The 12327-nt window shown below is 36.6% G+C and overlaps 1 protein-coding gene and 1 pseudogene across 4 annotated transcripts in view; one reads left to right on the top strand and one right to left on the bottom strand.

Annotated features, from left to right (window-relative positions):
* TMEM168 (transmembrane protein 168) overlaps positions 1-12327 on the top strand; it is a 104644-nt gene that overhangs the window by 1952 nt on the left and 90365 nt on the right. For all 4 annotated transcript variants that reach the window (XM_087873283.1, XM_034431002.3, XM_034431001.3 and 1 more), the window contains exon 2: positions 780-2044. In XM_087873283.1, coding sequence (XP_087729409.1) covers positions 908-2044 — 1137 coding nt within the window. In that variant the 5' untranslated portion in view covers positions 780-907. The remainder of the gene's footprint in view (positions 1-779; positions 2045-12327) is intronic.
* Positions 3252-12104, bottom strand: LOC148112885 (uncharacterized; annotated as a pseudogene).

Genomic DNA, 12327 nt, shown 5'->3' with positions numbered 1-12327 from the left:
TACAGGACTTAAACCCAACATTGCCCCATAAATTTCTTCCAAATACTGCAAAAATGATTTTAAAAATGACCCTACATTTTTGGCTGTAACAATATTAAAAGGCCTGAGTGGTGTAAAAATTATGCTGGTGAGCTATGATCTGTCTATATGATGCATATTTACATCTTGTATTTTGTAAAATGAATTAATATGTCATCAGTATACATACTAATCTTTTCTCATACATACAGAGTTATAAGTACAGAGATTTTTATTTTACAGTGCTGCTTGACTTTACACTTTTGCAAGTTGGGTGATCATATAAATACTTAAAATATATAAATAAATATCCCACACATTTTCTTTAGTGGAAATAAGACTAGGTTTGGGAAATGTATGACAACTTTCCCATTTCATATATGGAAGAGTTTTTAAAAGAATAACAAAATCAAAATAATGAGAGAAATGGCAAAATCAAAATGTGAGGGGGACAAAAAGTAGAAATGAATGGAATCTCCAAATGCCTAGGAAGGATTAGGACCTGGCTTTTCCTTCTTCTATTTCAACAACACTACCTTTCTTCTTCAGTAAGAAATGAAAGTTGACTAATGTAACATGTAATTTGCAGAGAACATGTAAAATGATTTCCCCTTTTGGATTCATATATTACTATATTAAGATTTTAATACTGTATTGCCTACATTATCTCTTGCTGAAAAACAATATGTAAGGATGCAGACTTACTGTATCTGTTTATGTGATATAATATATTATTAATGTGAAGTTATGTTTTTTTTCAGATCTTCAGTAGTGACTGACAATTATAAATGAAACAATACTGCAAGACTGCTTGTGCATCATATTTCTTGGATGAAATTTAAACATTTATATTCTGTAAAGTGGGTATAATCCCTACCAGTCTGCTTACATGTGTAGATCATTGCGTTACTGTGTTAGCCATTGTCTGTATGCAGCAATGACAAGACTGGAAGAAGCAAATCGAGAAGTGAACATGCATTCCTCTGTCCGCTATCTTGGCTATTTAGCCAGAATGAATTTGTTGGCAGCAATATGTATGGGTCTTTATGTCAGGTGGGAAAAAACTGCAGATGCACTAATACTCATAATTTTTATCCTTGGATTATTTGTTCTTGGAATTGCAAGTATACTTTATTACTATTTTTCAATGGAAGCAGCAAGTTTAAGTCTCTCTAATCTTTGGTTTGGATTTTTACTTGGCCTTCTTTGTTTCCTGGATAATAATTCTTTTAAAAATGATGTAAAGGAAGAAGCAACAAAATATTTACTTTTTTCCTCCATAATTATAAGAATATTGTATGCTTTGGTGCAGAGAATATGTGGCTGTGTTCATCATCGGCCTATTTTACTAACGATGGTTGAAGTACTTGAGCTGGTTGGATTTGCAATTGCCAGTACAACTATGCTGGTGGAGAAATCCATGAGTATTATTCTATTGATTGTGGCTTTAGCAATGCTGATTATTGATTTGAGGATGAAATCATTTTTGGCAATTCCAAATTTAGTAATTTTCGGACTCCTTGCCTCTTTGTTATTTTTTCCATCCTTACATATACCAACAAATCCATTTCCCTTGGGATGTTTTTTTAGTTGCTTAATAGCTGATCCCCTTCTTGATGTTTACTTCAGTGGACTTTCAGTTACTGAACGTTGGAAACCTTATTTATATCGTGGTCGAGTTTGCCGAAGATTCTCAGTCATTTTTGTTGGATTTATTGAACTGATTTATTTCATCCTTTCAGCACTTAAACTAGGTGATTTGGATCTCTGGTACTTTGTAATACCAGGCTTTTCCATTTTTGGCATTTTCTGGATCATCTGTCACATCATTTTTCTTATAACTCTCTGGGGATTTCATACAAAACTTAATGACTGTCACAAAATATATTACACACACAGAGCAGACAACAATAGCCTCGACAGAGTAATGGCATCTAAAGGAATGCGCCATTTTTGTTTAATTTCAGAGCAACTTGTCTTTTTCAGCCTTCTTGCAACAGCAGTTTTGGGTACAGTATGTTGGCAGGTAGGTTTTAATGTGTTTATAGTCCTCTGTCAAACTGTCTTTAAAGTATGTGTAGCAAAAAAGAGATTTTAAAACAATTATGGTTAAGGCTTTTGACAAAAAATAAAAGAGGATAGAATATTATGCCTTGAAATGGACCCACCATGCTCTGTTTATTTTATTTTTGTTTATTTTATTTTTAACCTTTATTACTTTATAGGTTAAATACTCCTTTCTCCTGGTTTTTCCCCACAAGAGCTATGTAAAAATTTCATTGGGCTAAAAAAAAGGACAACCCTTTTTATTGTGTGGGCTGCATTTTATCATTTGACTGATGGGCAAGCAACAGATTTGGTGACACATCATAAAAGTCAGTGCGGAAACTTTTCAGCTAATGGGAAGAATGTTTAGGGGATGGATATTTACTTTTGCCATTTATTTTAATTTGTTCAGCTACATTTGTAGATGTACATTAGCATTATATTTGGTGCTTGTTAATTTTTTATTTTTTTTTAAATTTGATTTATATGCCGCCCTTCTCCGGAGACTCAGGGCGGCTTACAATGCGTTAAGCAATAGCCTTCATACTTTTGTATATTTATACAAAGTCAGTTTATTGCCCCCACAAACTGGGTCCTCAATTTACCTACCTTAGAAAGGATGGAAGGCTGAGTCAACCTTGAGCCTGGTGAGATTCGAACTTACAGTAATTGCAGACAGCTGGTGTTAATCACGATGCTATCAGTCTGCTGAGCCACCAGGCCCATGGCTCAGCAGCATGATTACATGTGAACAAATGTGATTACATGTGATTTCTGTCAGGTTTTCAGACCGTCTTCTTCTTATGTCAGCACTAGGATAAATGAGTGGCGTAGGAGGCTAATGCCTCCTAAGGCAGCATTTAACATCCAGCTGCCTGCAATTACTGCGAGTTCAATTCTCCCCAGGCTCAAGGTTGACTCAGCGTTCCATCCTTTCTAAGGTGGGTAAATTGAGGACCCAGTTTGTGGGGGCAATAAGCTGACTTTGTATAAATATACAAAAGTATTGCTTAACTATTAAACTATTGCTTAACACATTGTAAGCCGCCTTGAGTCTCCGGAGAAGGGCGAAATATAAATCAAATTTTTTTAAAAAAGCATCTTGACGTGCTGACAATTACATTAATGACTACAATAAAGATTGAGATGAGTATTTAAGGTGTAAATAAATGTGTTTCATTTTCCATTTAAGTGGCATCATTAGTAGCTGCCATACTAAAAGTAATGAACATGGAGTTCATATATTCAGGTTTCACTATGACTTGTCTTACAAGTTCTTTTACAGAATGTAAAATAGAGTTGGAAGGGACCATAGAGGTCTTCTGGTCCAACCCCTTGCTTAAGCAGTAGCCTATACCCGTGATGACGAACCTATGGCACGCATGGCACATGGAGTCATATCTGTGGGCACGCCAGCATTGCCCTACCTCAGCTCCAGCATGCAAGCGCGCGCCAGCCACCTGATTTTCGGGCTTTTTGGGCCCACCAGAAGTCGGGAAACAGGCCATTTCTGGCCTCCAGAGGGCCTCCGGGGGGTGGGGGTGGGGAAGGCCGTTTTCGCCCTCCCCAGGCTCCAAGAAAGCCTCTGGAGCCTGTGGAGGGCAAAAAAACAGACCTACTGGGCCCACCAGTAACCTTTTTGCCATCACGTGCCAAAAGTGGGAATGCGGAGGGGGTGTGCGCGCATGCGTGGGGGGTGGGTGGGGCACAGGGGGCATTGAATTATGGGTGTGGGCACACTGGTGCGCAACCCCCCCGTGCTCCCCCCCCACTTTAGGCACGCAATGGCAAAAAGGTTATAACTGGCCTATATCATTTTAGACAATTGGTTGTCCAATCCCTTCTTAAAAGCTTCCAGTGTTTCTGAAGGCATGCTGTTCCACTGGTTGATTGTTCTGTCAGGAAATTTATCCTTATTACTCTGTTGCTTCTCTCTTTGCTCACTTTCTATCCATTGCTTCTTGTCTTGCTTTCTGGTGCTATGGAAAATAAATTGACTTCTGTTCTTTGTGGCAGCCCCTGAAATATTGGGGGGGGAAGAGAAAGTGGTAGTAGAGGGTAAGTTATTCCTCTCTGAAGAGTTATATCTACAAAAGGGGTGTCAAACTCAAGGCCCGGGGGGCGGATCTGGCAAACAGGGTGCTTAGATGTGGTCCGTGGGGCTGCCGTGTAAACAGCGAAGGACTGTCCTGCAGTGCCTCTGCCAGCAAAAACAGAACTCCATTTTTGCTGGCAGAGAGTTGCAGGAACCTGTCACAGCTGAAAATGGAGCTCGAGAGCCGGTTTTCACTGGCAGAGTGCTCAGGCCACTGCAGATGCCCCAGAATGAGTGACGTCGAGCTGGCCATGCCCACCCCGGCCCCCTGAGGTCAAACCCTGATGCGACCCTCAATGAAATCAAGTTTGACACCCTTGGTCTACAAAATCTCCATACTTAATTACAAAATGATCTTTTAGCTTGTCACAAGATATAACCAAAGTGTCTCTTCTTTTTTTAAAGTAAGCTAGTTCATTTATTTTCCCTTTGTTTATAGAAACCACCTGTGAATGCCACCTCTCTTCTCTTACCACTTTTATTTCCTTCTAACAAGACAGGAAATATCTTTTTTTTTAATTGAAAAGTTTTATAAGAAATACAAACATTTTCTCCCCCTCGCCCTTCCCCCCTCAGCCCTTCCCTCCCCCCTTGCCTTCCCACCCATCCCCCCTCAGCCTTCCCCCCACCCCTCTCCCTTGACTTCCCAGAACAAGCACAGGGTATAGCATCCACAAACATAAAACTAAAATATGCTAACAAATTGTTGACTTCAAATTCTTTCTAGGTCTTTAACGCCTTATAACTCAAAACACTATAAACATAAGCTAAAAGTTAAAAATGTTTCACTCATAAGCTATATGAATCTTCTTAGTCTGATACTTGTTTTGAATATAGTCAATCCATCTTCTCCATTCCGTTATGTATCTTTCGTTTGAATGGTCTTTAAGATATGCTGAAATTTTTGCCATCTCTGCCAAATGCACGACTTTTAGTGTCCATTCCTCAATAGTAGGTGGATCTTCCTTCTTCCAATACTGTGCCACCAGTAACCTGGCAGCTGTTATTAAATTCAAAACCAACTTAGTTTCTATTATAGTACAATCCGTAACTATTCCCAACAAAAAAAACTTTGGTGCAAATTTAATCTTTTTCTTTAAAATATTTTGCATAATCCACCATATTTTTATCCAAAAAGCCTTAATTTTTTTATATGTCCACCATATATGAAAATACGTAGCATCTTCACATCCACATCGCCAACACTTAGGTTGTAAGTTTGGATACATACAGGTTAGTTTTTTTGGATCTAAATGCCATCTATAAAACATTTTATAAAAGTTCTCTCTTAAATTTTAAGTTTGTGTAAATCTTACATTTCTAACCCATATCTTTTCCCATGTTTCCATCATTATTGGTTCTCCTACATTTTGTGCCCATTTTATCATACAGTCCTTGACTAGTTCTGTTTCTGAATCTATTTCCACTAAAACATTATACAACCTTTTTGTATGCATTTGACTTTTGTCTCTTATTTGTTTTATCAAATTCTCATCCTGTTGCGAAATACCAATTTTTTGATCTTTTTTTTTTTTTAAATTTGATTTATATGCCGCCCTTCTCCGGAGACTCAGGGCGGCTTACAATGCGCTAAGCAATAGCCTTCATTCTTTTGTATATTTATACAAAGTCAGCTTATTGCCCCCATAACTGGGTCCTCAATTTACCTACCTTAGAAAGGATGGAAGGCTGAGTCAACCTTGAGCCTTGGCGAGATTTGAACCTGCAGGCAGCTGGTCTTAATAACCAGCTTAATAACAGGGTGCCTTAGACCACTGTGCTACCAAGGCTCTTGGATCTTCTCTCCATCTGGCCTGCAGCTGCCCATATTGAAACCAAGTTCTAATTATTCCTTCTTCTCTTAATTGCTCCATAGGTTTTAATTGTAGTCTGACTCCTTCTTTATAAAGGAGTTCTTTGTATGTAGTCTTATCTTGCTTTTGCTCCAAATTTATATTCTCTATCGCGTGTCTGGGTACTGTCCATATTGGTAACTTATCATTTAATTTATATTGATACTTTTTCCAGACACGTAATAGAGCATTTCTTAATATATGACTTTTAAAAGTCTTATCTACTTTCTTATCATACAATAAATAAGCATGCCAGCCGTAGACCAGACCATATCCTTCAATATTTAATATCCTTTCCTCCGTTAAATTTATCCAATCAGTAATTGCTGAGAGGGCAGCGGCTTTGTAGTACAATCTTAAATTGGGCATTTTAAGACCTCCTCTTTCTCGTGTATCTTGCATTATCTTTTTATTTACTCACGGTTTTTTCCCTGCCCAAACAAATTTATTTATGCCCTTCTGCCATTCCTTCAAATTTTCATCTTTTTTAAGTATAGGTATCATTTGAAAAAGAAATAAAAACCTTGGTAAAACATTCATTTTTACTGCAGCTATCCTTCCCAGCAATGACAGTTGTAGTTTTTTCCAATTTTCCATCTCTTTCTGTATTTTTTGCCATAACGGTTCATAGTTGTGCTAATATAATTTCGTATTTGTGGTCATAATATAAACCCCTAAATATTTAACCACCTTAACTATCTCAAATCCTGTTACCCTTTCTATCTCTTCTTTTTGGCTTCTAGTCATATTTTTAGCTATTATCTTTGTTTTAGCAGTATTTATTTTAAAACCAGATACTTGTCCATATAAATTAATTATATCCATCAAGGCTGTAATCAATTGTACTGGTTGGGCTAAGATAACAACCAGATCATCCGCAAATGCCCGTAGCTTATACTCATGCTGTCTAATTTTAATTCCCTTTATTGTATCCGTCCCACGTATTTTACTCAGTAAGATTTCCAGCGTCAAAATAAACAATAATGGAGACGGGACAACCTTGCCTTGTTCCTTTTTCTATATTAAAAATATCTGTTAAACCACCATTGATTATTATTTGCGCTGTTTGTTTTTGATATATTGCCTTAATAGATTGTATAAAATGTTCTCCAAGTTGCATCCTTTCTATTAATTTTAATAAAAAATGCCAATTCAATCTATCAAAGGCTTTCTCAGCATCAAAAAATACTAGCACTGCGGGGACCTGGTTGTTCCTTCCCAAATACTCTAGTAAGTTAACAACTTGCCTTACATTATTTTTCATTTGTCTACCATTTATAAAACCAGTTTGATCATGATGAATCATTTGCTGCATAACTGTCATTAATCTATTTGCTAATATTTTAGCAAAAATCTTATAATCTGTATTTCAAAGTGAAATCGGCCTATAGTTTTTTGGATCTGTATGATCCTGACCCTCTTTTGGGATCAAACAAATAAAAGCTGTCTTCCAAGTTGGAGGTACCTCTCCTCCCTGTTGTATATTATTGAATAATTCCTTCAATGGTTCCACCATTTCCTCCTGTAAGCTTTTATAATAAACAGCTGTCAACCATCCGTCCCAGGAGCTTTACCCACTTTCAACTGCTTAATTGCAAACAAAATTTCCTCGGAAGTTATCAATTGATTTAAACTATCCCTCTGCTCTTTTGAAGTTATGTAGATGTTCTCTTTGTGCAAATATCTATCTATATTTATATCTTATATTTTCTCACCAGCATACAGCCTTGAATAAAACTCTAAAAAAGTTTTTTTAATCAGTTCTTGCTCATAAACCTCTTTACCCTTCTGTTTTATTTTCTCTATAGTCCTTAATTTCTGCTTTTTCCTTAACATATATGCTAACCACCTACCTGGTTTATTAGCGTTACAGAAAGTATTATGTTTAGCATACTGTAAGTTAGTTGCCACTTGATCTGCTATTAACATATTAAATTGACCTTTCAGTAAATTAATTGCCTCTTTAATTTTCTTATCTGTTGGATTAGCTATCAAAGCTCGTTCCTGTTTTCTAATATCTTCTAATTCTTTTCTTTTCCCCCCCTGTTTTTTTCTATATTTATTATTCAAATATATCAAAATGCCTCGCATATATGCTTTACTTGCATCCCATACCATTTCCATAGATGTACCCTTTTGCATATTTATAACAAAAATTTCCTTCATAAATTTTTTTCACTCTTTTACATTTTCTTCATATCTAAACAGACTATCATTTAACCTCCAGGACTTCCTAGGCCCTTTTCCATACTCCAGTTCCAACCAAACTGGACTATGGTCTGTCAATGTTCTTGAACAAATCTTCGTATTCTTCACCCTAGAAAAAAGATCATTAGTAATTAGTATAAAATCAATCCTTGAAAAGGATTGGTGTCTATCCGAAAAGAAAGTAAAATCTTTTTCTTCTGGGTTTCTTTCACGCCAAATATCCCTCAACTCCCAGTCGTCCATCATCTCCAAAAACGACTTGGGCAATCTTGCTCTTGTTAAAACATTTTGCTTAGGTCCCTTCTTATCCTTTTTTACGTCCAAAACATCATTCCAGTCACCCAATAGGATACAAGTCTTGTATCCCCATTGTATCAACTTTGAATGTAGAAGATTATAAAATTTTTCCTGTTGTTGGTTCATATACTCCAGGGCATATACTCCAATTACCAGTAATTTTTCTCCTTTTATTAAAAGTTCAATCGCTAAAAATCTTCCTTGATCATCTGCTTCAATTAATTTGGCAATTAAGTCTCTCTTCAAATATATGACTATACCGTTTTTCTTCTCTGGTGCTGCTGCTACATAATGTGTACCTAATCTTGTATTTGTCAAATATTTTTGATCTTGTATCCTAATATGAGTCTCTTGTAAACAAATTACATCATTCTTAAATTGTTTTAAGATAGTGAAATATTTTCCTCCTCTTTTGTGGCGAATTCAAACCGTTGACATTCCAGGTTAAAAATCTAGTTCCCATCTCTGGGCCTCTGAAGCATCTGGAGCACTTTTTTTTTTTTTTTATTGCAAAAGTTTTACAATTACATTTTCACCCCTTTCCCCCCCCACCTGCCCCCCCAGACTTCCCAACCTCCCTAACCCTCCCTAACCCTCCTCTCCCCCCAGACTTCCCTATAATATACTCATACTCATAAAAAACCCTTAATATAACACTTATATATAAACTTGAACCCCTCCCTCCCCTATATAATTTTTCTCTTTACCTCATTACATTAAAATATTTCCAATACATTATTTTCAAATAAAAGCTATTTGATACTTTCTAGTTTGATATTTGTTCTGAACATATTCTATCCACCTTTTCCATTCCCATTCATAAGTCTCTTGTGAACAATCTTTTAAATATGCTGAAATCTTCGCCATCTCTGCAAAACTGGCCATCTTCAAAGTCCATTCCTCGATAGTGGGCAAAGCTTCATTCTTCCAGTATTTACCTATCAACAATCTTGCTGCTGTTATCATATACAATATCAATTTTGTTTCACCCAATGTAAAACCCTTAACTATACCCAATAAAAACAATTGTGGAGAGAATTGAATTTTTTTCTTCAAAACATTCTGCATGACCCACCAAATTTTTATCCAAAAAGCCTTAACTTTCCTACAGGTCCACCAAACATGATAATACGTAGCATCCAAACATTCACATCTCCAACATTTTGGCTGAACATTAGGGTACATACATGACAACTTTTTGGGATCTAAATGCCATCTATAAAACATTTTATAGAAATTTTCCCTCAGGTTCTGCGACTGTGTAAATTTAACATTCTGAACCCAATTTTTTTCCCATGTTTCCTCCATCACTGGTTCTTCAAAATTTTGTGCCCACTTAATCATACAATCTTTAACTAATTCAGTTTCTGAGTCCCTTTCTAGCAAAACATTATAAAGCCTCTTGATATGCATTGGACCTTTCTCTCTTATATGTCTAACCAATTCTTCCTCATGCAACATAATACCAGTTTTTTGGTCCTCTTTCCATCTCAATTGTAATTGATTATATTGTAACCAAGTTAAATTAATCCCTTCGTCCAACAGTGTCTGCAATGTCTTCAGCTGCCATCTGCCCGAATCTGTAAAAAGAACCTCTTTGTATAAAAACCCCCCGAGTGACATTATATTTGTATTCCACAAAGTATGACCAAGATCCAGCCATAACGGTATTTTATAATCCCATTTGAGTCGGTGCTTCTTCCAAACTCTCATCAAAGAGTCTCTAAGTATATGACTTTTAAATACTTTATCAACTTTGTCATCATAAAATAAGTAAGCATGCCATCCAAATTCAAGATCAAAACTTTCTGCATTCAATATTCCAACCTTTTTACTTCCAAACCAATCACTTGTTAAAGTTAAAGCTGCTGCATCATAATATAGCTGTAGGTTTGGAAGTTTAAGACCTCCTCTTTCTGGAACATCTTGCATAATTTTCAATTTCACTCTCGGCTTCTTCTTGTTCCAGACAAACTTATTCACTCCAGATTGCCAAACTTTCAATTGTTTATCACTTTTAAGCATCGGAATCATTTGAAACAAAAAAAGAAATCTTGGCAAAATATTCATCTTAACTGCTGTTATTCTTCCAAGTAGAGACAGCTGCAGTTTTTTCCAAGTCTCCATATCTTTCTGCACCTCTCGCCACAACACCTCATAGTTATTTTGAAACAATTTCATGTTTGATTCTGCAACCTGAACTCCTAGATATTTTACCTTAGGTACAGTCTCAAAACCTGCCCTCCTTTCAAGCTCATGTTTACGATCTTGTGTCATGTTTTTAGCTATCATTTTAGTCTTTTTTGGATTCAGTCTAAAACCTGAAACTTTACCATAGTCTTGTATAATGTCCTTCATCAAGATTATTGATTCCATTCTGGAGCACTTTCTGATGTTCTTGCCTCATTTGACCTTTAGGTCTGGCTCCTCCCACTGCTTCTGTTTTGGTAGTTTCTTGAGTTGCCATCTGAAGTTGTTACTGTCTTAATTCTTCCCTGCGTTTAGCTGTTGCTGCTCTAGTCTGTCTTTGATCCTTTGGTTCTTCTGATATATCAATTAAATCCAAATCTTGAACAGCAATCTGTAACAATTCTTCTTGACTCATTGAAACTCCCCTCTGGACTACTGCCATCAGCTCTTCTCTCTCTCCTTCCATTACTTCCTTCTTTCTTTTTCCTTCTGGTGATTTGGATGTCCCAGCCTTTAACACATTGACGTAAAAATCTCTTGCTTTCCATATTGGATTAACGTGATATCTCTCTCCCGAATATGTCACCACTAGGCCGGCTGGCACTTCCCATCTATACTGTATCTCATGCTTTTTCAGTTCATCCACCAGAAAGGCATAATCCCTTCTAGCTCTCAACATTTTGGGAGGAATTTCTTTCATTGTCATCACCTCCTGGCCTTCCACCTAAAGCTTGTTTTTGAAGGTAGCCTGTAAAATTTCATTGCGTAATCTCCTTGTAGTAAAATATATTACAATGTCTCTTGGTAGATGTTTTTGTCTGGCCACCCACAAATTGACAATATATCTTGTCAATCTGCCAGCCTAACTCCACTTTCTTCTCCCCTAACATCTGTGCCAATGCCTCTGACATCATTTCTTTCAAATTCTCTTGTTTGTTTTCCTTCACCCCTCTTATTCTTAAAGCAAATTCCATATCCCTGTATTGAATCATGATTACATCAGCTTCAGCCCTTTCAATTCTATTCTGAGTCTCTACAACTTTATTATTCAAAATTTCTGTAGATTGCTTAATTTCTTCAACTTTGTCATCCAATATTTCAATATTGCCTGCCAGACCTTTAAATGGCAGTAATATATCTTCCCTAATTTCCTGATTCCGAATTGAAATGTCCTCTGAAACAGCCTGTATTTTTTCATTAGTTTCATTAATTTTTTCGTTAATCACAGTGGCAAGTTTAGTCTGTGTAGCTATTAGGGCTTCTTGTATCATTTCAATCGTTAAAGTCTGTGGGTCTGTTGGGGGTGCAGAGGTTTGCATTTTAAAAGTGTGAGCTGGGGAACTTCCAGCACTCCCAGTTCCTTTAGTGGAAACAGTCTTTACAGGTTTTGAGGCCATTCTCAGTTTAGGTTAAATTAATCTTTATATTTTAGTCAGAAGCCAAAAGGAAAAGTTCATCAAAGTCAGACGTTTTTCCCAATCTTAAATTGACGTCTTAAAACCCTCCTTCTCTCATTACAAAAGCTCTTTTCAGGCAAGAGGCTTCCAGCGAAATGAAACTTTCCTTTAACTTTCACTTTCCACGCTCTTTTCAAGCTTCAATCGCCATTTTGATGCAAAT

Source organism: Pantherophis guttatus, chromosome 7, assembly GCF_059756535.1.
Source record: "Pantherophis guttatus breed Tessera chromosome 7, ASM5975653v1, whole genome shotgun sequence".
Classification (NCBI taxonomy): domain Eukaryota; kingdom Metazoa; phylum Chordata; class Lepidosauria; order Squamata; family Colubridae; genus Pantherophis; species Pantherophis guttatus.
The sequence above is the reverse complement of the archived record's forward strand: the minus strand, read 5'-3'. Positions and strand labels throughout refer to the sequence as shown.